Source organism: Ornithorhynchus anatinus, chromosome X1, assembly GCF_004115215.2.
Source record: "Ornithorhynchus anatinus isolate Pmale09 chromosome X1, mOrnAna1.pri.v4, whole genome shotgun sequence".
Classification (NCBI taxonomy): Eukaryota; Metazoa; Chordata; class Mammalia; order Monotremata; family Ornithorhynchidae; genus Ornithorhynchus; species Ornithorhynchus anatinus.
The window spans coordinates 79,668,536-79,694,538 of NC_041749.1; the positions used below are offsets into that span (position 1 = coordinate 79,668,536).

A 26,003-nucleotide genomic window follows, 5' to 3' on the forward strand; every position below is an offset into this window, starting at 1 on the left:
TGGACTATTATTATTATTGTTTATTAAGTATTTACTATGTGCTGACATTCTGCAAAGCACAGGCGTAGGTACAAAACAATCAGATCAGATGCAAGCATCTGTAATAAACTGGGGATACCCAGAAGGGGACTGTTGGAAGAAGGAAAGGTCAGGGCAGAGTCTGAGAGAGGTTTTTGTGGTGGGACATGCTGTACACTGTTCTAAAACAAGCATGGTACTGTTGTGCCTGACCAAAATTGATATAGGCAACACTCAGCCCAGCCAGAAGACGACTGTTAATCAATCAATGGTATTTATTGAGCACTTACTGTTTGCAGAGCACTATACTGAGCACTTGGGAGAGTACAATGTAATAGAGCTGGTAGGTATCTTCTCCGCCCAGAAGGACCTGACAGTCTAGAGAGAGGCATTAAAATAAGTTATGGATATGTACATAAGTTCTGTAGGACTGAGGGTGGAGTGATTAAAGGGTAAAATTCCTAGTGCAAAGGTGATGCAGAAGGGAGAGGGAGGAGGGGAAATGAGGGCATAGTTGTTGAAGGTCTCTTGGAGGAGATGAGATTTTAATAAGTGGGGAAGGGTGATTGTCTGTTGGCTATGAAGGGGTAGGGAGTTCCAGTCCAAAGGCAAGATATGCGCTAGAGGTTGGCTGTGAGATAGATGAGATCAAAGTACAGTGACTATTTTGGCGTTGAAGGAACAAAGTGTGTGGGCTGTGTTGCAGTAGGAAATCAGCAAGGTAAGATAGGAGAGGGCAAGATGATTGAGTGCTTAATAGCCAATGATAAAGGAGTTTCTGGTAAAGGAGTAAAGGTAAATGAGCTTTTAAAGCCAAAGGAGGTTCTGCTTGATGCAGAAGTGGTGGGCAACAGTGGAGGTTCTTGAGGAATGGGAAAACATGGACTGAATTGCTTTTTAGAAAAATCATCTGAGCAACATGGTGAAGTTTGGACTGGAGTGGGGAGAGACAGGTGGAAGGCAGGTCAAGGAGGAGACTAATAGGCGGGATAGGAGGACAGCTCCCCAAGGAAGTAAAATGTGCCTCCTGGGAGAGTCCCCACAAAAGTGACTGGGAAACTCTTCTGGGGGAGAGGTGTGGAGCCTTGTTATAAGGAATGTCAACAAATTGATTAAACCACCCTTTCTTCAACTAGACTGCTCACCACATTAGCACTCTAGGATTGTTCAGACACCAGATCTGACTGAGGAGTTGTTACTAAGTCACTAGCAGCTCCCAGGGGCTCCAGCTGAAAGTTTGGCTGCTGTTTCCTCCCATGTCTCCTCTGATTCCATGCAGAACTGAAACAGAGGTCAAAGGAAGGCAGCAGGTATGGCAGGAGTGGCAGCCACAGAGAACTGTACCAGAGAAAAGTCACAGGTAAGTGGAAGCTGAAGACAAGGTTGACTTCTTGCCCCTCCTGGTACTATATAAGATTCCTGGAAAGCAGAATAGGCTGGAATCTCCCCCATTTGAGACACAGGAGTGAAGCTAGGCAGCAGAAACACACACCCCTACCATTGCCAAAGACAGTGAAGGATCAGTGGGAATGAATGACATATACTTTAAGCTCATTATGGGCAGGGAACGTCTCTACCAACTCTGTTATTTTGTACTCTCCCATGCACTCCGTACAGTGCGCTGCATACAGTAAGCGCTCAATAAATATGATTGAAAGATTCTGCATGGCCTGAGAAGAGTTAGCTATATCAGGAAAGTGGAAGGAAGAAGACAGCTTAGCTATCAAAACTCTCCATCTCTTACCCCGTTGGCAGTTCAGCTCTTGGCTCCTGCTGCTGCTGCCGCCGCTCTCCAAAATTTCCAAATTTCCAGGGCCCATTCTGCATGTAATCCCTGCAACCCAGGAACATGAGAAGGCAGCTGCAGCAGTTTTGTCCTATTCAGCTCATGCTTCCCCTGATTTTCTCCTGCTACTGTCACCATCTGATTGTTGAGCGGAAAAGTATCTGGATGACTGGGATGTGTAGGTGAATGTGGAGAGGAGAGAAGACTGTCTCTCCCTCCACCCCATCTCTCTGTCTCACACACACACAAAATCGTACTTATATAGGGCTTATTATTCTAAGCGCTTGAGAGAGTACAGAATAATGGAGTTGGTATACACGTTCCCTGCCCACATCAAGCTTATAGTTTCTCCTCATTCTCTCTGTCTCTTTATTTCTATTTCTCCTTCCCTCTCCGTGTTTATATTTTCCTGTGTCTCTCTGACTGTCTCATCTGCCTCTCTCCCTTTCGTATCTTTTTCTCCTCCCTATTACTGGACCAGTATTCCCTCCCCAGTAGATATCCCATCCAATCACTCTGTATCTGCAAGAAAGTGAAAGAAAGAGTTCTATGCACCACTTTGGTGTCCATTTGTTTTACTAACTCATAATGTGACAGGTTAATGATTTTACAGATCAGTTATTAATTTACATCTTTTTAAAAAGTGGGACCCACATACGAATGTAGAACTCATATGTAGCCCAACAGCAGGAAGAAGTTTGTCCTCCCTGTTCTAGATAAACTCAGTCCACCTTATCCCCAACCCCACAGTACTTATGTACATAGTCTTATACTACTCTGCTAATAATAATTAGGGTACTTGCTAGGCACTTACTATGTGCCAACTATTGTTCTAAGCGCTGGGGTAGATACAAGTTAATCAAGTTAGACACAGTCCCTGTCCCACATGGGGTTGAGAAGCAGCATGGCTTAATGGAAAGAGAATAGGCTTGGGAGTCAGAGGACATGGGTTCTAATCCTGGCTCCGCCACTTGTCTGCTGGGTGACCTTGGGCAAACCACTTAACTTCTCTGTGCCTCAGTTACCTCATCTATAAAATGGGGATTAAGACTGTGAGCCCCACGTGGGGCAACCTGATTACCTTGTATCTACCCCAGTGCTTAGAACAGTGCTTGGCACATAGTAAGCACTTAACAAATTTTTTAGAGAAGTAGCATGACACAGTGAATAGAACATGGGCCTGGGAGTCAGAAGGTCATGGGTTCTAATTCTGGCACTGCCACCTGTCTGCTTTGTGATCTTGGGCAAGTCACTTCATTTCTCTGGGCCTCAGTTACCTTATCTACAAAATGAGGATTGAGACTGTGAGCCCCATGCGGGACAGACACTGTGTCCAACCCGATTTGCTTGGATCTACTCCAGCGCTTAGTACAGTGCCTGGCAAATAGTAAGTGCTTAACAAATACCATAGTTATTATTATTCGCACTCCTAATCTCCATTTTATAATTGAGGTAACTGAGGCCCAGAGAGGTGAATGACTTTCCCAAAGTCCAACAACAGATATGTGGTGGACTCATATTAGAACACAGGTCCTTCTGACTCCCAGGCCTGCACTCTATCCACTAAGCCACACTCTGATGCTTCCTCTCTCTCTCATTTATTTTAATGTCTGTCTCCCCCACTAGACTGTGAGCTCTTGATGGCAAGGATTGTTTCTACCCCAGTGCTTTGTACAGTGCTCTGCACACAGAAAGCACTCAAATTTCTCTGATTCCTGCAGAACCACTCTCCAACAAGCTCAATGTCATGAGAGACTTTATTCCACAAGGTAGGCATTAATGCTGGAAATGTGATGAAAAATTGGTAAGCTAAAGTAATGGACTATTCCTGCTCAGTGAATGTGCTAAACACTAGTTCTTAAATCACCAATTGTATTTTGCATACTGAACAAGATCTAAGCCAGGGCAAATATCAAATGCTGAACTGACCATCTTCTGATCTGTTCCAAACTTCTACTAATACTAAAGCAGGTAGATTACAAAGTGGCAGCTAACCCCCCGAGACAGCTGAATGTCAAACTCCAGGAGAATGAAAATATGTGCAAGAAACTTGAATGGAACAATAGCCATGTTTGCACATGCTGTAGAAAATCATCCACAGTGGTTATAGAAGATCTCTTAAAGAGATGGCAGCAAACAGTCCCCTTAAGATTCCCTCCTTGTTTGTGATGAGTGGAACTGTCTTTACTTTTACTAACTGAGATATTTGTTAAGCACTTACTATATGCTAAGCACTGGGGTAGAAACAAAATCAAGTTGGACACAGTCCCGATCTCACACAGGGCTCACAGCCTAAGTAGGAGGGAGAACAGGTATTGAATCCCCATTTTACAGATGAGGAAACTGAGGCTGGGACTGAGAAGTGACTTTCCAAAGGCAAATGTTGAAATTGGAATAAAACCCAGGTCCTCTGACTCCCAGGCCCGTGCTCTTTCTGCTAGGCCACACTCTTCATTGGGGCTCTGGTGATGTGTGTGGCTACATCTATATTCTTCAGAGATGGACTTCAGATACACTAATGAGAAACAACGAGGCCTAGTGGAAAGAACACGGGCCTGTTTAGTAGACAGTATTGTGAAGTTTAGCAGAAAGACCCTCCCCATTCACTGATCCCATGGGAAGAGGAATGGGGGGTTTCATGCTCTGTGAAAGGGCTGTTTCAGTGTTGTCATGAAGTTTCTGTGTGTGGAGCTTTACAGTCAAATTTATTTGGGATTCCACCTAATACCAAAGAGGGCAGGTAAGTACTGTAATCCCCATTTTACCACTAGAAAGATGAGTCACAGTGACTTTCCAAAGTCAAAGAGAACGTAAGGGGCAGAACTGGGGTTTAAAGGGAAGGTTAGAGTCCTGGAAGACTTTCTCGCCTAGAGCATACATTCACTTTGCCAATGATGTGGTAATCCACATGGGGGCATTAATCAATACAATTCTTAACCATTAACATTCTCCATAGACACAAGGAGTAAACACCATGTGCTGGGATTTTTCCATCTACTTATTTTATCATAAAAACCACAGATATAGCCAAGACTTTTTTTCCACATCGCAACACACCAGAAAGCATTCTACATTTCCGTTAGTGAAGAAGATTTAAAGTAAACTCTAGGTGCTCAATAAGCATTAACCCAAAACAAAAAGGAGAGAATGTGTGTATTCCACAAGGAAGGAGAAAAGGGTAAACACCCTACCCCTGCCACCACCTAATAATGGTTCAGAGATCTCTACCTCCTGTCTCTGGGACCAACATTTTGAAGGCCCTTATATTCAATCTTATTTATTAAGTGCTTACTGTGTGTAGAGCACTGTACTAAGTGCTTAGGAAAGAACAATACAACCATAAACAGTGACAATCCCTGCCCACAACGAGCTCACAGTCTATATTCTCCCCTTCCCAATCCCTCCGCCAGCCTTGGACCAATAAATCAAGAGCTCAAGGGTCTCTTTTGGAGAAAGCAACACTGGATATAGGTCCAATATTGGCACATCGTATATGTACAGCCTCAAACACAGTCACTATTGCATTGTAGACATTTTTTGTGATGTGCAGATTGCATGTGTGTGCATGTACACATCCTCAGGTTGGTGAGGGTGCCACATGATGATGAAAAGTCTAATCAAGTGAGGCAGTGCCACTGACAGCATTTTTAACATTGGGCTCTCTGACTGCCCTGCAATTAACTAAGCAAAAGGAACAACAAAACAAGAGGCCACTTTCTGTCCACAGAAAAAGCAGATGCTTTTTGCTGGGTGTGAAGTCTGGGGCATGATGAGGCTACCATCCTAAAAGCTACGAGACTGGTGTCACTCTGAGCTTGACTTTTCATGCTGAGCTCCACTCGCAGATTGTTCCCTACATGAGCAGCCTGTGGCCTCAGCACAAAGACTTCCAAATGCATGTGGGCCTGACTATTGCCATGGTAACTCAGAAGCCACCATGAAGCCAGACTTGGTGCTGCTTTTCCCTGTAATCCTTGCCCTGTGTGAATGTGCTGTTCATTCAGCCTTTTTTCAAAGCCCCTTTCAGAGCCTTCCTCTGGAAGGAGGATATGGGAGAGGGGCCTGGGGGCTGAGAATGCAAACTCAAGGAGAGAAAGCTTTCCGACTCCCACCAAGAGAGGCTGGCTCAACTGGCTAGAGTAACTGATGATTTTGTTGGTTTGCTCATGTTTCTGGAGAGTATTAATTAGTAAATTACTATTCATTGTATCCACTGGGTACAGTGCACTACTAAATGTTTGGGAAAGTGCAGCTGAAACGTGCAATATGTTTTCTTCCCTTATTATGTTCCTTGTTGATAGAGAGCTGACACTCTGGGGAGAGAGGCATAAAAATATTTACAACTGGGATACTCAAAATCAATGCATTATACATATATTTGTAAGTGCTGAGGGAGGGTACAAATATAAAAGTGAGAAAGACCAAGATGGATGTACATAAGAGATTTGGAATTCAAAATAACACCCAACCCTACTTCTTCCTTCTTCCCCTTTCTCTTAGGAATTTGCTCAAGAGATGGACAATGCATTTTCCTTTCATCTTTTCTTGCTGGGCCCTAGCGAATGTGAATCTGAATTGCCTTCCCCTATTTAATCAGTCAATCAATCAATCATATTTATTGAGCACTTACTATGTGCAGAGCACTGTACTAAGTGCTTCGGAGAGTACAACACAATATAATAGACACATTTCCTGCCCACAAAGAGATTACAGCCTAGAGAAATTATGGATATATAATTAAGTGCTGTGGGGCTGGGTAGGGGTGATGAGTAAAGGGAGTCAGTCAGAGTGACGCAGAAGGGAGTGGGAAAACGGAAAATTAGGGCTTAATCAGGGAAGGCCTCTTGGAGATTTTTCATTTATTGCACTGTTTCTCAGCCAACCAGACATGTTTCTACTCTGAAGAGAAGGAAATCACAATTTGTTTCCCGCTCCTGGCCTAATGGAAGGGCAGGGTTTCTAACCCTGAACTAGGAAATACCTTGAGACCTCTGAATTGTCCCCTTTTGGGAAGGCTTATTTGGTATCAATCTGAAAATGGCAACAACAAAACAGCCCCTCAGTTAAAATTAGCTGAATGATAAGAGTTAAACACTTTTCAGGACAAATAGCAATTTCTGCCAGGTGAATAGAAAAAACATACAGATTTTATTCAGCAAATTATCAGTGTCTCCTACAGAGAATCAGAAAGAGCTGGCATACAAGTATTTACATGAGTCCATTTTTTGTACTTATTTGCAGAATTGAGGTAACTAGAAATGGAGAAGGTGAATGGGAGGAAGAAGGTGAAACAGAAGGAGCTAGACATGGACTATAGCAGTTTTCTTAGATGATTTTATTTTCCTCCCTCCAAACAGTACATTTTCACTGGTGACTGCTATAATACTTTTCCTGAAAGGATTTCCATCTTTGTTTCTGCCTCAGCATCAGAGTTTGATTTGCTAAGCCACACTCTGCTTTTCTCAGTGACTTTCCTTTCATTTCCACCCCTCCTCCCCACAGCAAAATTATTCTAATTGTAGACCCACCTCTAGCCTAAATTAATAGAATTTGGAAAAATACCAAGATGACACGGAAGTCACAACCAAGTAGTAGAGAGAGGAGACTAGGAGGAAAGAGACCAAAAAGGAAAATTGGTACGATTGTAACCCAGAAAGTAAAGAAATTAATATATGTTTAGTGTTAGAAGACATAAATATCCATTTCCTTCTATCTGCTTCGATGTTCAACCCAAACATTCTAGCATTAAAATAATTTGTCACCTGCCGATAAAATAGTTTTTTTTGAGAAGCAGAGAAGCCTTCCTATTCTGGACTGTTGGGTCACCGCGATGAATGAAATCAAATAAATTGAGGTCTCACCCAGAGCTGCAGGGGTTCATCTCCCTCTGGACCTGGAAACGCTCTCCAGGAGCAGACACCTGCTCGTGAATATAACCTTCCAGCTCATCACAGCAAGCAAGCCTGATCACTCCATTCTTACCCTGAATAACTAGTCAGCAGCTTTGACAGGTTGTATGTAAAATATGTATTAAAAACAAGAAAAGATCTTTTAAATTTAGATCTAGGATTAAGGGATTAAAGGATCCAGGATCCTCTCTAAGCAACCTTTGTCAGAGGTGGCAAATCATCGCTAAAATGAACCTGGTTTCATTTCAAAATATTTGTCAAAAGGAGATCTTGAATTCCCAGAAGGTCACAAGCTAAATGAAAGCGATATCTTCAGATGTGAAAAGGCCCAAGAGTCTAGCCATCGCCAAATTGATATAGATAAAATGTTCTTACCTCCACAAAGAGATGTCCTCTGTGTTTTCCTTTTTTTTTTGGCGTGTGTGTGTGGTGGGGGAAGCGGTAATTTATTAATCACTTACTGTGTGCCAAGCTTGTACTAAGTACTGGGGTAGATATAATGCAGTCAGATCAGACACAGTCCCTGACCTACCTGGGACTCATAGTCTAAGATGGGAGGGCATCCTGAATGATACCTGCATGAGCAGTCCAGGACGGTGGCTGGCCCCTTTCAAGTTTGAGGGGTAGCTTCATGGATATGGAAAGCCTGAATTTAGGAATGGGGTTTTCCATACAAAGTGTTCACTCCAAATTGCAAGGATATGAATTCCCTTCTATTGGCCATGGGAGTAACCTCCTCAAACATGGAGAGGGGCACTAGATACAGGTACACCTTTGCTAAGCTAAATTTGATTGGATTACAGGCATCCTAAGCCACCCTTCTTTGATCAGTTGAAGGATAGCAGGGTCAGTGTTCATAAGAACAGTAATCCTTTGGAGAAACCACGAGTTCACAGCCTCCAAGCACCTCCCACAGTGCTTTATCTGATATAAGAACAACCTCGTTCTCGTCCATCCCCTCGCTGACTCCTTGCCCACATCCTCCCTCTGGCTTGGAACTCCCTCCCCCTTCATATTCCATGGACCACCATTCCCCTCCCTCCCCACCCCCAACCTTCAGAACCCTCCTAAAATTCAAATCTCCTTCAGGTGGCCTTCCATGACTAAGCCCTCATTTCTCCTAGCTGCCCTCCCCTATGCATTGCCTGTGGACTAGGATCTGTACTCTTAAACACTTGATATTCACCCCACAGCTCTCATATACATAACCTTACACAGCCATTTCCCCTATCTGTAATTCATTTTAACATCTGCCACCCCCTCTAGACTGTAAGCTTGTTGTGGGCAGGGATCATGTCTACCAACTCTATTGTAGTGTACTTTTCAAGTGCTTAACACAGTGCTCTGTACACATTAAATGCTCAGTAAATACCATGAATTGATTCTGATTTTCTACTACAAATTGCTGCCCAGGGATAGGCAAATGACCTCCATCAGTCCGGGGCAGCAACAAACTCAGAGAAGACCATGGCTTTCTGTGAGGTTTCTTTTCCTAAATTCCAAGGGTTGAAAGGAGGAGATTTTCCTCCACAGAACAGCTGCCCTTCCCAGTTCCCAAATTCAGATGGGTAGGATGGGTTGAGTCAGGGATTGGGAGCTGGAGAAGAGGCAGAGGAAGGAAAAGGAAGGCTGATGAGATGGAGGTTCCATGGAGCAATCCTAGAAAAAACACAGAAAGCTGTGGTCCCTTTCTCTCTCCCTTAGCCCCAACCCCATCCCAAATTCACTGCCACTTGGGAACCATGATTTACAGGTGATTTCTCCAGGTGAAGATGTTTCATGGCTGAGTGAAATTGAAATTTGGAGGCCAAAACCCATCATACAAACTTAAACGGTCAGATCTTCCTGTCAGAATTTTTCCCCAGACTTTTATGAGATTAGAATTTGACCCATTTCTCTACAGGATCCCACTAATGGTACCAAATCCTAAGGCTGGATGAGACCTTGAGAGGACCACACTTAAACCATCTCAGAAAGGCAGAAACCTCTAAGAAGAAAATTCTGCAGTTCCCTTAGTGACCCATTCCTGGGGCTACTAATCCTGACAGGGAATCCTTCCTTGTGTTTTACCAAAATCCCTCTTGCTATTGCTCCAGCCCATTCATTTCCTCTTGCTTTGTCTTCAACACACCAGCCTTTTCTAGCACTTATATATTTATTTACATTCACTCCCAACGTTTGTGTTTATTTGTTTATTCGTGTGTACATTCAGTTATTTCTTCTGATTATTCTATTTGAAAATATGTTTATGTCTTTGTCTTAGAGTGTAAGCTCCTCATGGGCAAGGAATGTGCCTCTCCTTTCTGTTGCACTTTTCCAAGCACTCAAATACCATAACTATTAGTATCACTATTATTACAAGTGGAGCTGGAGAACCTCTGGTGAACATTAATTTATAGGATTAACTCATTACTATGTTTCCTTTTATTCTCCAAGTAAAATTCACAGATTTCACAGATTTCAAGATATTTCAGAAATAAATTTTGATTTCTGAAAATCTCACTGATATTATTCCTTCAAAAAATATTAAGTTCACTCCTGCATGAATACTTTGTGGGCTCGTCGGGTTGAATATTATGAAACAGTCATTTAAGAATCAAGCATGGAAATGATTTACACTTACATCAAAAGGCATGACAAAGGCTAAAGTGCTATTCTTTTCATACCTTTGTAATTAGAGCTCACAGGCAAACCATTAAAATAGCTAACCCCTTGTAGTTGTGAATTAAATGAATTGGGGGGCAGGGGAGAGAGGAAAGAGGACACCATATTTTTAAAATTACTGTTTCACCTGAACTTGAAATAAAATGGCATTTTTGCAATAACAGTTAACCCAGGCCACCATCAGTAAGATGTTTTATTTAGCCTTGTTGTCCATGTTATTAATTCTCAGAAAATAATTTTAATAGGATCAATCATTAAATATGGTTTAAATTTCCACAGTTTTCCTAAATGACACTTTTTTGTTGGGTGGGTATTTTTGTTTTTTGTTTGTGGATTTTTTTTTTGCTTTCTAGTTTCATTAAAACAATCCAGCACTGTTCTTTTCAAGTAGACTACAGCTTGTGAAAGGATAAACACAAGCTCGCCATGATATCTGTGCCTAACTTGGCACAGATCTTCATATTACCGTATTTGAACTTTAGTTTCAGAAACTTTACAGCTGCAGTTAGCTGTGGGAAGAAGTTAGAGCATTCCTTAGAAGAGCTCATTTTAAGTAGTGCAACTTTATAACCATTTTTCTTTTATTTTATTTCGATAAATCATTGAAAGTATATGTTAAGAGCAAGATGTATTCACTGTGAAACTAAAACAGGTGCGCCAACTACAGAGGAGAGGGATTGGAAGCCACTGGGACACCATCCTCACTGCCTCAAGGGCAGTGGGTGCCACTGAGCCTGGTCCTTTTCCCACCTTGAGATATCGATCAATTTTATTTCTATATGTATTGTATATACACACACATATATATCCCGCTTTCCTCCTTAGCAATAATTTTAGTGACAGTTTCTTGGGCTAGACTGTAAACTCCTTGAGGTCCATGATCTCATGCATTCTTACTCTTTTGTACTCTCCCAAGGGCTTAGTGTAATGATCAGTCAATCCAGCAATATAATTTATTGAGCATCTGTCATGTGCAGAGCATTATACTGAGTATCTGGGGAATTACAGGACTATCACTATACTTGATTCCTTTCCTCAGAGATCTTAGCATTTAGTGAGGGAGACAAACACATAAGTAAATTACAGAGAGGAGGAAATAATAGAGTGTATAAGATATGTACATAAGTGCTTCAATTGAAAATTAGTGAAAATTTGGACTCTGGGATCTAACTAATAAATCCAAGCCCTTGAGATCAGTACCAGAAAAGAAGGTGGCTCTCTTCACACAAAACTGTCAGGAAAGTCACATTAATAAACAAAATAATTGAAAACAGCACCAGCTGTTATAATGGTATAAAAATACCATTTTTATATCCTGCATTTGCCTTTTCAACTATATCTGCGCAGACTTGCAAAGTTCATCATGGTCAAACATGAAGGAAAATTATATATACATATATATGATTCTTAAAGGCATGAAGTGAGTATAATAAAATAAATTAGGAAAATAATTTATAATTCAAATTACTCAAACAATTTGCATTTTTATTGAAGCCAGGAACATAATTTATTCTTACACTCTATTATTCTATAATTCTTCATTTTGGATAGAAATTAGGAAACAGTTTCCTGACGAGCCATTGTTCTTGTCTGTCCATCTCCCCCGATTAGACTGTAAGCCCGTCAAACGGCAGGGACTGTCTCTGTTGCCGACTTGTTCATCCCAAGCGCTTAGTACAGTGCTCTGCACATAGGAAGCGCTCAATAAATACTATTGAATGAATGAATGAATGAATCTATCTGAATAAAATGTATTGAGATGTAGGAAGAAACAGTCGTAGGCATGGGAGTGTGTATTATTGTGTGAGTTTTCCCTAATGTGGGGTTGGTTAATAATGTGACCCCTGTGTTATAGCGCTAAAGGCTTTCATGTATTAATCTGCAGAATTGTACTTCATATCACAGATGATGTGCTAACAGTGGTTTTGTGTCCATGAGGGTGAGTGTCATGGAGAAAGACTCTCATGCAGCACCTTCACACTTTGTCTGTGAGGGCTACCATTTCTAGTTAGATATTCCTAGCATCAAAATCCAACTTCCAGTTTACTCAAGTGACAGATTTAACCCACCCTCATTTGCTTGCTTATTTCTGGGCATGAGTTTTTCCAGGTAATTTTCTTTGGATCTTCGCATATATGTTTCTACTTTCTAGGTCAGAGATCATGAGGCTTCCACTTCCTTTGAAAAATGTCAGTGACCAGAAAGAAAGAGCGGAATCACATGACAGAAGAGACTGCTCATCCAAGAAACCAAATCAAGACTTACCTATGGAAGGGGCAGGGATTGCAGACAATGGTATGACTATTAGCTGATAGTTTTAATCAACTATAAGAGTCTCGGTTAAAAAGTCCAATATTTGCTTTAATGGTTCTGAATCACCAAAATCACAAGAAAATTCTAGTGAAGTTGCAAAGCCAGAACTTACTGGAACTCCATAATAAAAATGTGCTTTCCCTCCCAAGCTCTGCTATTATGAATCTAGCATATCCCTTACAGCTGCCTAAAAGAATTGCTTTCTTCATAGGAATCTTTGGTCTACAGAGAGTCTTTCTGCTTTGCTGGTTTGAGATTTAAGTTTTGCTCTTTGAATAACATCCTAGAGCTCCAGTGAGAGTCCAGTCAAAGGAACACTTTTACAGCTGGTTTTCCACACAGTCAGGCCTCTTAGGAGCAGCCCCTCTTTCCACTTCTAATTCTTCAACTGTCAATCTTTCAGTGCAAGCAGTAGGAACTATTTCAACTAAAAAGGCATTCTGTGGCCAATTTCCTTAGGGACCAGACCCAGAATATAGAAAAACAAATAATTTGAAAGCAGTACATGTGCTAGGAACTAGGTCTTGATAGTGCTTCTAGACTCTTAATTCTTCTAGACTGTGAGCCCGTTGTGGGCAGGGATTGTCTCTGTTTGTTGCTGAATTGCACTTCCTAAGTGCTTAGTACAGTGCTCTGCACACAGTAAGTGCTCAATAAATACAACTGACTGAATGAATGAATAATGCTCCGTCATATGCCTTGGTCACCCAGTGGAGAAGACACATATCAACACTATAATGTTATTCAGTAATGTCAAGGGTCATGCTTCCTCTGTTGCCTCCATAGAGAATTAAGCCCTAGAAGTCTTTCAAAAGGTACTCTAAGAAAATATAAATTTAAAAATTGGTTCAATGACAAACCATTGTCCCCAGAGTTGCGAATCAGCCCAGAGAGATGAGCAAAGTTATGATCCTGGCTTTCCAAGGTTGTACAGGTCAGAGAGGGGAGTGGAAGAGAGGGCCGAAGAGAGAAAAAAAGGCCAGCAGGGTAGTGTTTCCCTGAGGAAAACTACTACTCTGGCCGCCCTGATTTGTATAAACCCACAAAGCTGGCGTCCCCTCCCCTATTTCATTTGTCATCTAGTGTCATGAGTATGTAGATTATTGACTCCCAGGGCACAGTTTGGCACCAGACTGGGTGGGTTGCAAAGCTCAAGATTACAATATAGAAATTATTTTCTAAGTGTATATTTATAAGGTATAATGGAGGGGAAATCACACTGCGCTCCTCTTCACAGGATAAAGAAGACTTAATTACAAAATCATCTCAATTATGAAAGTAGAACATAATGGGGAAACCAACTGGCTTAGGGGAGTAAAACTCCCATGGTTTAAAAAAAAGATTTTCAATCTTCCATTGTAGACAATATAATGTTCTTAAAAAAGCAACTAGAATCTACTAGACTTTTAACCAATCAGATAAGAGTATAGGGAATTGTACATGACTACTACTATTCACTTCAAGTTAAAGAGAGAGAGAGAAAGAGAATTGTAGGAGTCACCCACTTGGTAGTAATAATAATTTTGGGGTTCAGAGGACAAATTCACCTAAATTCCCAAGCATATGCCCATTTAAAAGGATTTTTTTTCTGGAATTTGTTAAAATGCTTACTATGTGCCAGGCACTGTACTAAGTACTGGGGTAGATACCAACTAATCAGGTTGCCCACAGTCCCTGTCCCACATGGGGCTCATAGTTATAATCCCCATTTTACAGATGAGATATCTGAGGCACAGAGAAGGATTAAAAAAGGTTGGAGGTAAGTTTCCAACACACTGAAGTGCATGTGTTGCTTGAAATATTAAGCATTCCCAGGCCACTATCTTGCCCCCAAAGAAATATGTTCAAGAATCAACTAATAGTAATTGGGGTATTTGCTAAGCTTACTATGCGACAAACACTGCTCTAAATGCTAGAGAAGATCAAGATAATCAGGTCAGACACAGTCACTGTCCCACACAGGGATCACAGTCTAAGTAGGTGGGAGAAAAGGTATTGAATCCCCATTTTACAGATGAGATACCAGACACAGAGAAGTTAAGCAACTTGCCCAAAGTCACATAGCAGGCATGAGGCAGAGCTCAAATCCACTGTTAGACTCCCAGGCCCGTGTTTTTTCCACTAAGCCACACTGCCTCTAAGCCTAAGCCACACTACACCACTATTGCCTACTCTTCTCAAAAAGCTCATTTGTACATCAGTTTTGCCTGCTTGACTCATGGGACCAAGTACAAATTTGGTATACATAGCAGGAGTAGGTGAAAAATACATAGCTCACTGGGCCTTGGCAACTTTAGCCCAACACTAAATAGTTCCCCACCAACACATATCCTTCAGTTTCTCTCATGAAGGCCAAAAGAGGTTTGTATAAGAGAGGCAGAAGCTACCCACCTTATAACATGGAGCATCCCTGTTCCTTCTCCTCATGACTCTTACATTTATACTGAAGTTAAAATGGAGTAACAGTACCCTTACACTGCAGAGTCCCCAAAACTGAAGTGAAATGTTTACAGTGCCTCTCACTCTTCCTTTCCCTCTCCCACCTCTCCACAACCTTCCTGGAGAATTCTACCCCTGAACTCAGACAAGTACATTTACAGGCTTCCAACCATTTTGTTCCCCTCTCTAGTGGAAGATCAGATGTTCCGCTCAGTGGAAGGGCAGGCAGCCTCGGATGAAGAGGAAGAGAAGTGGACAGGAGAGCAGCAGTTACAAGTGGCTGAAATGAAGAAGCTGCTGACCCGACTTTCCTGCTGTGGTAGTGGGTAGGTTCTCTCAGGGTCAATGGCAGAGAGAATACAGGAGGAGTCTCTAATGACAATATTGACGATGATAATAATAATAGTATGTGTGAAGCCTTTACTATGTGCCGAGCACTGTGGTAAATAGCAGTCAGATCAGACAGAGAGTCTCTGTCCCACACAGGAGAACAGGAATTAAATGCCACTTTACAGATGAGGAAACTAAGGTACAGAGAACTTAAGTAATTTGTCCAAGGTCACCCTGCAGGCAAATAGCGGAGCCTGGATTAGAACTCAGGTCTCCTGACTCCCGAGCCTGTACTTTTTCCTACTAGGTTTCCTACTGTTTCTCCAGGGGTTGCAATCTTGGAAAGCCTGTGAAAGGTGAAGCGCTCAATAAATATCATTGATTGATTGATGGATTGGAACATGGGCCAGAAACTAAAGTGAACAGAAATCTGGTCACTTTAGATGAGATAGAGACAGCAACAGTTTAATATTTTGAACACTCATACTACTATTGAAAATAGACCACTACAAAGCATAGAAAGGTTGCCAAATGTGAAAACATGATGCTTACCTCAATTATTGTGGAAATCATGCTTGAGGTCAATATTACGAACCACAGCAAAGCACCTGGACCTGATAAAATACCTGCTGTGGATCTACAAATACTGAAGGTAAGTACTGTAGAAAAACATCCATAAGCTTTTCTTCAACATATGGAACAAAGAGGAAATGCCACAGGATCTCAAAGATACCACTATCACCATTTTCAAGAAGAGAGGTGACGGGTCAGACTGCATTAATTTTTGAGACATCTTACTGCTGGCAAGATCCTGGCCAGAATCTTTCTGCATAAGCTACTGAAGGACACCATTGACCACACACTCTCAAAATTACAGTGTAGCTTCAGAAAGCAGTGTGACACAGGGCAGCATGTCAGATTCAGGAACACGCAGGAAGTCCCAAAAAGACTCCATACAGTTTTCATGCCTTTTCCAAAAGCATTTAAAGAGGAGATCTGGGCTCTGGGAATTATTTAGTAAATTCAGCTGCCTTGGGAGTTCAAGATTCTGAGATGTAGCTGGTCATGTTAGAGCCAGAAAAGCCCTATGCTTCGTTCCCCATCACCAATAGAACAAAGTCATGGTAGGAAGTCCCATCTTGTTTCAATCATTCCGTACATCCATGCTGGAGATTACAAGAGACCAGCTCAACAGGTAATTAGCATCATTAAAGACCTGGAAATAGTCATGCAAAAATTATTCTAAGCGGGTAACTGTGACCTAGAGGTACATAGTCAAAAAGGCCTACTAAGAGAAGCAGCGTGGCCTAGGAGTCACGGGCTGTAAATCAGAGATCTGGGTTCTAATCTTGGCTCTGCCACTTGTCTGCTGTGTGATCTTGGGCAAGTCACTTAACTTCTCTGGGCTTCAGTTACCTCATCTGTAAAATGGGGATTAAAACTGTGAGCCCCATGCGGGACAAGGACAGTGTCCAACCTGATTAGTTTTTTTCTATCCCAGCTCTTAGAACAGTGCTTGACACATAGTAAAAGCTTAACAAATACCATAAATATAATAATAATAATAATAATAATAATTCTGAATTGCTTTGGCAAATAAGCCAGGCGACATGGGTTGACTACAAGTTTGAAGAAAACCAAGGTAATATAACAACCAGCTTGTGCCAGGGAAACAATATAAACAACCAAAGGTCTTTACAGGCAACATGGAATTAGGTGTCATCACAGAATTCTGTTATCTAGGCAGCACACTGTTCAACATGCCAATGATAGATGAAGAAGGAAAAAAACACACTAGCGCATCTTTTGGGAGAGTATGTTGGCATCAGGGCTGCCTGACAAGTGAAAGGTCTTTGACAGGTGCCTGGAACGGTGCTCTGCACACATTAAGTGCTCAATAAACTCCATTGGCTGGTTCAACAGGGTGTGCTGGCGATGAGTCAACAGACATCAGACGTAACTGAAGTGCCCTACTGTATTGCTGTCTTATCTGCTGGATATTTGTGAGACCTGGACCCATCACAAATGTCACATCCAGCTACTTGAATAGTTATCCCTTCCAGCCATCTCACAATTTGTGCCAGTGGACACAGAAGTACCATACAACAGAGTGTGGGTGTTCAGCCACCACCACCACTGCAAAAACAAGTGAACCGCCTACCACACCCCAGTGATGGGATATGCCTTTCCCCATTTAGCTATTGGTATTTGAGCAATGCTCACCCTCAATGAACAAGGGGCCAGAAAAAGGTACACTGTTCTATCTTCATGGGCAGAATGTGCAAATATGGAAGAGATTCTCTCTCGATAACACATTCATGGATGGTATGGTCTCACTGTACCATCTTCACTATGAAAGACAACTCCACTTGAACCACTTTGTCAGTATTATTTTTGGGTCACCAGGTAGCAAGATAGAATCACAGACAACGAAAGCCTATTAGTATTGAAGTGATACTTAATTCAATTTTACTGGGTGGATCATATGAGGAGAAAGGACAACAGTAGGATACCCCAGTAGCCGAGGTATGGTGAGCTGAAACAGAGCATCCGAAAACAAAGGGGAAAGAAGAAATCTATGCAGGAAGTCAGAATGGACAGAATTTAAATTGGTTATGAGGAAAAGTCCTGGGATGGCTGGTATCGTGAAAACTGTTCTGTGGTGGTGGGCCTTTCGGCCAGTTGGGAGTGGTGCTCCCAGCCTCTGCTGTCTCTTGTTTTCAGCAGCTGGAGCCAGAAAGTGGACTCTGGGTCAGAGGTCAGTAACAGATGCAGTAAACAAAGGGTCAGACAATGTTGCATCTCAGCTAAAAGCTCAGAGACAACTGCTGCAGACAGACCAGCATGATGCACTTCAATCAAGAAAAGAGCAGTTCCTTTTAAGCAGAGACTTTGAGAGGACTGGGAAACTGAGCAAAAAGGAGCAATAGACCCTGAAATTGACAAACAGGACAACACAACAAAGGACAGTCTTGGCGTGTGCATAGTGTGAATGGGCCTATCCCCCATTGATCTCTTCAGAAACACACCCCTCTTCCCTCCAGCACCCCCTCCTCTCCACCCCCCCCACCCCCCCGCCCAGGAAACTTTCATCCCTTAGGATAGACTGACTGGACAAGTCTTTTCAAATGAGAGTCCCTGACCAATTCATCTACACTTCTTGGGGTTCCAGCTCACCACCCAGTGAACTTGGTTGGGGAGAGAAGGGTTGGTTTTGTGGGGAACATCCCTGAGGAATTCCTTTACATTTAACTAAAGAAACCTCAGAAAATCACTGTCACCCCCTACCACTGCCCAGGTTAGAGGGTGGGTTGCCACTTCCCAAGGAGACATTTTGCCATAGCCCCACTCAGAGATTTTGCCAAGACTATGGGCCCTGTCCCTGCATTCCTTCCTCTCACACTTTTCCTCTGTTATCCCTTCAATCTGGCCACACTTAGAGTGGTGAGGGATCAGTCAATTAAGGGTTTTTATTGTGCAGAGCACTGTAATAAGCACTTGGGAGAGATACAACAGAATTAACAGAAACATACCCTGCCCATAATGAGCTTACAGTCCAGAGGGAGAGACAGACATTAATATAAATAAAATAATTTATACTATAAAAAATATAATTGAATGATAGGTACATATGGAGGGGTGGGGGGAGAGGGGGTGACTGGCTTCAGTGATTTATGGAGCCATGCTGAGTCAGGTTAGCCTCAGAGATATCTGATGACAACTGTGGCCTTAGAATAGGTCCTTGATGGCAATTAATGGTATAAAAAAAGAGGAAATAGAACACTCAAGGAAATCAGTCTCAAAAGGGATAATTTATCCTTTCTCTTCCCCTTTAATGTAGATGTGATGACAAAACAGCAAAGAAACTCATGACTTATTTTGGCAACTTCAGCAGTAATGAGCATGAGAATGCCATCGTAGAACTGATGGAAAAGATTACCAAACTCACCAAACAACTAGAATGGAAAGGTCATGAAGCAAAGAAACTGGAAACCAACATGGAAGAGGTAAGACATATGACTGTTTTGCTCTGAACTCCAAGACTTCTCTCCAAAGATCATTTAAAATTCTGTTGCTTAGGAGGCAGCTTTATATTTAGTTTTTTTAAAAAGTAGAATTTCCTTCTGATTTTCAAGATGATGGCACTTTCTTTTGTTGTTCTGTTTAAATGACAGCTGCAGAAAAAAACATTATTGCACATATTTTGCTTGAGCAACTAGAGAAGCCCATCAGCCTAATAATAATATTTGTGGCATTTCTTAAGCACTTACTAGGACCCAAGCACCGTACTGGTGCTTAAGCACTGGGGTAGAGAAGCGGTATATCAGGGGTGGGGAGAAGGGAGAAGAGAAGCAGTGCCTAACACCAGCTGGAGCTTGCTGTGGGAGTGACATTGTGGCTGCTCTACAAGTCATTTCCGTCTGGGTTTACATTTTCCACTGAGGCCAGTTCAGTGGAGGCTCTGCTCTGAGCTGGGCTGGCCTGGAGTGCTTTTCAGGGCTTTACTGGGGCTGGAGGAGGCCCTGAGATGCAAGACTGAGCTCCTTATCTTCCCTCCCAAATCCTGTCTTTTCCCTGACTTTCCTGTCACTGTGGACGGCACTACCACCCTTCCCGTCTCACAATCCCACAAACTTGGTGTCATCCTTGACCCCACTCTCTCATTTGCCCAACATATCCAATCCGTCACCAAAACCTGTCCATCTTACGTTCACAACATCACCAAGATCTGCCCTTTCCTCTCTATCCAAACCGCTACGTCAGTACAATCACTCATCCTATCCCAACTGGATTACTGCAACGGTATCCTTTCTGATCTCCCAACCTCCTGTCTCTCTCCACTTCAGTCTATACTTCACTCTACTGCCCGGATTATCTTTCTACAGAAACATTCTGGGCATGTCAATCCCCTCCTCAAAAATCTCCAGTAGTTGCCTATCAACCACTGTTTCAAGCAAAAACTCCTCACTATTGGCTTCAAAGGTCTCCATCACCTTGCCCCCTCCTACCTCACCTCCCTTTTCTCCTTCTACAGCCCATCCCGTACACTCTGCTCCTCTGCCACTAACCTCCTCACTGTGCCTCGTTCTTGCTTGTCCCGCCATCGACCCCTGGCTCAGACCTCTGGCCTGGAATGCCCTCCCTCCTCAAATCCACCAATCACACTTCCCCCATTCAAAGCCCACAATCTGTGCCAGTGGATACAGAAGTACCATACAACCGAGTGTGGATGTTCAGTGTAAGCCGCCACCACCACCACTGCAAAAACAAGTGAACTGCCTACCGTACCCTAGTGATGGAATATGCCTTTCCCCATTTAGCTATTGGTATTTGAGCAATGCTCACCCTCAGTGAAGGCTCACCTCCTCCAGGAGGCCTTCCCAGACTAAGCCCCCCATTTCCTCAGCTCCCCCTCCCCATCGCCCCTTCTCGCTCCCTTTGCTCTACCCCCTTCCCTGCCCCACAACACTTATGTATATATGTACATATCTATAATTCTATTTATATTAATGCCTTGTTTTGCTGTACATATATATATATATATATTTATAAAATTCTATCTATTTATTTATATTGCCGCTATTGATGCCTTTTTACTTGTTTTATTGTCTGTCTCCCCCCTTCTAGACTGTGAGCCCGTTGTGGGCAGGGATTGTCTTTGTTGCTGAATTGTACTTTCCAAGCGCTTAGTACATTGCTGTGAACACAGTAAATATGATTGAATGAATGAAGGAATGAATGAAGGAATGATGGGGCACACAAAAAAAAGGGAGGCCATAGGCCTTGTACCCTGTCTTGTCCTGGTCCAGCCCTGGCCCTCCAGCTTTGTGCCCCTGGAGGACTGGAGTTGCAGAGGAAGCCAGAAGTGGCAGCTGTAGCAACATTAAGCCAAGGGCTGGGCAGACAATAATAATAATAATTATTATTATTATTATTATGGTACTTGTTAAGCACTTACTATGTGCCAAGCACTGTTCTAAGCCCTGGGGTAGATAGAAGTTGATCAGGTTGGACACAGTCCCTGTTCCACATGGGGCTCACACTCATCCCCATTTTACCAATGAGGTAACTGAGGCACAGAGAAGTTAAGTGATGTATCCAAGGTCACATGGCAGACAAGAGGCTGAGCTGGGATTAGAATCCAGATCCTTCTGACTCCCAAGCCCGTGGTCTATCCACTAAGCCACACTGCTTCTACCAGAAGGATACAGGAGTGCCACAAGAGGGGAGGGAACATGGTTATGGGATACTTAAGCAGTGGGACTTAGTGGAAAGAGCACGGGTCTGGAAGTCAGGGGACCTGAGTTCTAATCCTAGCTCTGCCACTTGCCTGCTGTCTGACCTTGGGTAAATCACTTAACTTCTCCAAGCCTCAGTTTCCTCATTTGTAAAATGGGAATTCAATACTTATTCTCCTTCCTCTTTAGACTGTGAGTCTGGGACTGCGTCTGACCTGATTATCTTGTATCTACCCCAGTGCTTAGTAGGTAGTAAGTGCTTAACAAATATCATTATTATTATTATTATTATCATTATGTTTGTTAAGTGCTTACTATGTGCCAAGCACTGTACTAATCACAGTAGATGCAAGATAATTGGATCAGACACAGTCCCTGTCCCTCATAGGACTCACAATCTAAGTGGGAGGGAGAACAGAACAATCATTATTATTATTTCCTTTCATTCCTGCTGTCATTAATTTGGACCCAATGACATAAACCTGAAATTCAATGTAAATTCAGAGACATTGGAAGTGCTGTTGGTTGTATCTTGGGAAGTCATGAGTCATAGGGCTTCTTGTAATGCCATGGTTCAGGGACAGAGGACCATTGCTCTTCATGAAGTCTATGACTTATGATGTCCAAGTTATGACAAGTAGTACTTTTGTCATCTCTAAAATCGCAGTTTCAGGTTTACCCCATCAGCTCCAACTTTACTACACCAGACTCATAAGGTAGGGAGGACACAACCCCATCCCCTCCATCCTTCCTTGTTTCCTTCTTCCCCTGTGCCCCTTCCCTCCATTCAGTGTCACTTCTGCCACAACTGCTCCAACCATTCCCTCTCTTAATCGTCCCTGAATTTATCTCTAACCTTCTAATATTCCTGGCTTTTCCCTCAATTCATTCATTATGGATCTGTCATCCAGGAACATCACCAAATCTTTGTTCTTTTCTGACTGCTCTTGAAAGCTCATCAATGTGAAATTCCAACCCTGGCATAGCCAAATTTAGACTCCATTAGAGCAAACCATTTTACTTCTCTGAAAATAATCATGATATGGATACCTGGAAGAACAATGCTTCACTTCATTGAGAGCTCCTGAAGTGGCGTGTACCAACTTGGGGGCAGGGGGGAGTTAACTCTTCAGTTATTTGAGAAAAGAAACAAACTGCTATGACACTTTTTCCCATATATTTTTCCCCATGATGAAGACTTCACTGCTGGGTCAACTGCAGCACAAAGTAGAGGAAGCAGAGCTGCTGAAGATGGAGCTACAGATGTTGGAAACAGAGAGAGTTAGGCTGTCACTGGTGGAAGAAAAGCTTATGGATGTTTTACAGCTTCTCCAACAGCTTCAGGATTTGGTATGATAGTACTCCAAATGGAGAATTACTTTCTCATCGTGCCCTCATCCAGATTAGGAAGAATTCTCAAAATCTAAGTATTAGGACTCTTTTCCTGCCCTTCCCTTCCCTTCCCTTCCAAATCATTCCCCTCAGAGGCCTGAATTATATTAGGTCCTTGCCCTTTTCACTCAACGTTGTTGGGTTACCACTGGAGTTGCCTTGAGTTCCTCCAAATGGAAACAAGGAAAAAATCAAAGTCAAACCCTGGAACCACAGGAATACAGGTGCCACATTGTGATTTTTGGCTTGGGGCGGGAGGAGAAAACTCTTCAAAACAAAGCGAAAAATTCCAAGAGAATGAAGTAATCAGAAGTGAGTTTCATGCATTTTCAAATAGATAGCAATCACCATTATGTTAGGGAAAAAATTGTTCTAGTATTCCATATTACCTGGGGTGTTTTTTTTTCTTTTTTAAAGAACATATCCAAAAGAGCCCTGGGGAAAATGTTGCTGAGCACCTTGGAATCCTGTCGGGACCCCCAGCATGGTAGGAAAGTCCATTTGTAATTAATCTTTCACTTGTTTTTCCCCAATAAGTGCTCAAAGAAAAAAGTTACCCACTCTACTTATGAGCCACTGTTTTAAAAGAACCTTATTGTGTAAAGCCTCCCATAAAGGTGAATGCCTCCAGCTTTTGAGCCCATTCAGGATCCGAGTTATGATTTAGTCTTTAGTATGGTTTGGCTGAAAAATTGCAAGCCAGCAACCACAGCTTGCCCACCCCTAATCGTGGTTGAAAGTTCATCCTTCCATTTGAACAGAATGTGAGTGTTTCCAGGCTCAAAATGCTAAGGATTCGGGGAAAGAGGAGTGACAAAGTTGGGTGGGGGGAGGGAGAGCACCAAAAAAAAAAAAAATCTAGAGGAATCATGGTCTCTTCATTTGCCGGGGGGAGGCCTTTGGAACAGTGTCACTCTCCCTGCATTCTTCCCCCAGCCCTCTAAGGGGCCTGCTCTTCCTGATCCTCTCTCCCATCCCTGAATTCTGCTGACATTTCCACAAAGAAAACATTCACGGTCTCTTGGCAACATGAACTACCTTCCCACCTGCCTGTTCCCATGTGCCAGAGACAAGTCCTAAAGGGATCAGGTTTAATAGACCAGTTCTAAGGAATCATGTTTAATAGCCTTTGTGCCACATTTTCAGCGGCCCCAGACATGAGAGACAGAGAGAGAGAGAGAGGGTAAATTGGGGAGAAATATTCCCCATTAAGCCAATTTGGTCAAACCTAGTGCCACCACTTTGTATTCTTGCAATAAACATCTAACCTTCATAGCTCCTGTGCAGCCTTATGTAGCCTGAGAGTTCAGATTTATTGTTTTACTCTTATTAGTCACCCTGCTGGCATAACTTTTGAAGGTAATTTGCAAGGGAAATCTGCCTGCAAGCGTTTGTTTTTTTTTATAGAAGGCAAGAGGTCACAGAAGAGATAATAGAAGGTAAGATTGGGCCTGAGGGTTTAGGCTAGAGAAACTTAATGATGGTATTTAAGAGAAAGCAGAGGATCTTATGGCAGCATAAAGTATTTGATATTAGCAATGATTCAGCATGCCAGTACTCAAATCAACCACAAAATGTAGTGATGAAAACCTACTTCCCCTAAATCAAGCTGAAATTTTGACTTGGAGTCTCCATCAAATGTAAATCCTGCATCTCTCGAGCCATGGCCACATATGGTTCCTGACATTCGGATCAGTTATTGACCTAATTTCCTGTTGTTTTCTGAAATATTCGAAGTCGACCCTTTCCCGCTATCAGACTGGTTCATCTGTTGCAGCGGCTGATTCTCTCAGTTTCTTTTGATCTCTGAGACTGGGACTGGAATCCTGGCTTGATTTAACTGATGGGAAAAGCAGCAGGCTGCCCCAATTCGAGAAAGGAATGTTCTGAGGTTAGTGTAGCTTCTGTGGCCCTGCAGCCCCACCGCTGAGGACCACCCTAGAAGAGTCACATTTCAGACTCACTAGGCATTGTTCACATAAAAAGATGGGGATTAAAGAAGCCGGGCATCTGAAGTAGATGAAACAGCATGAGGGAGACAATTGCTTAGTGCAATTTCACAGATTTTCATTTGACTGATGCACCAGAGAGCCTATTCTCTCATCTTTATTCATGTTCAGAAACTGTGTGGGAATTGCTTAAAACCCCTGGAAGTGTGAGGAAATGAAACTTTAAATCATACCGTGGACCTACAATAACCAAGTATTTTTCACAATTCTTTTTTGAAGGGAAGGCCCACATTTTTGAGGTTCTTGACACCCTCTACCATGAACTAGCTGGCTGTGAGCTCTTGGGAAGCAAGCCCTTAGAGAAGGCACAGAGTCACCAATCCTTGACTAATCAACTGGTCATCTCTTGTTGAGCAATACTGCCCTCTACAGCTTTCTCTGTTAGCGTGATCGTGCTCCAAGACGCTGGCCCACAGACACAGGGATGGAGTTGCTGCATTCAGAAGAGTTCAACACAAATGGGGCACGCTGTTAAGATCATTCATCCATGAAATTGCTAGGTGGGCTGCTTTGGCAAAGCCCCCTCTGCAGAGCCGCTGACAGTATCAGAGGCTTTCCCTTTTCCACCAGGAGGGGCATGCCTGAAGGATTTCATCAGGACACCCAGCTCCCAATAAGCAGATCCAGCAGCCTGTTGTGACTATCTATCTGCATAGACTACCTCTGAGAAAAGAAAGTCTTTCTGTGGACAGCAGATCTGGGGCGGGGGGAGGGGGGAGGGGTGTTGCAGGGGAAGATAGCTCACAGAAGGTCAGAGATAATTAGAAGATGGTGCTTATGTTAGAGTGTGATTTTAAACAGTGAACTGAAGCTCCGATCCCAGGGGTGTGGCTAACTGGCTTCATCTCTACGGCAGCCTTCTAGACATACAGCAGACTAAGGCCTAGGGTTTGAAATGGATATC

General features: G+C 42.7%; 1 protein-coding gene across 1 annotated transcript in view; it reads left to right on the plus strand.

The window, feature by feature from the left end:
• Window positions 1-25,795, plus strand: part of EFCC1 (EF-hand and coiled-coil domain containing 1) — a 75,639-nt gene extending 49,844 nt beyond the window's left edge. Inside the window, exons 4-10 of the mRNA XM_039910405.1 lie at window positions 1,298-1,378; window positions 12,530-12,672; window positions 15,320-15,455; window positions 19,301-19,466; window positions 22,896-23,048; window positions 23,508-23,577; window positions 25,319-25,795. Of these exons, the coding sequence (XP_039766339.1) occupies window positions 1,298-1,378; window positions 12,530-12,672; window positions 15,320-15,455; window positions 19,301-19,466; window positions 22,896-23,048; window positions 23,508-23,577; window positions 25,319-25,452 (883 nt within the window). The 3' untranslated portion in view covers window positions 25,453-25,795. The remainder of the gene's footprint in view (window positions 1-1,297; window positions 1,379-12,529; window positions 12,673-15,319; window positions 15,456-19,300; window positions 19,467-22,895; window positions 23,049-23,507; window positions 23,578-25,318) is intronic.
• The last annotated feature ends 208 nt before the right edge of the window (window positions 25,796-26,003 follow it).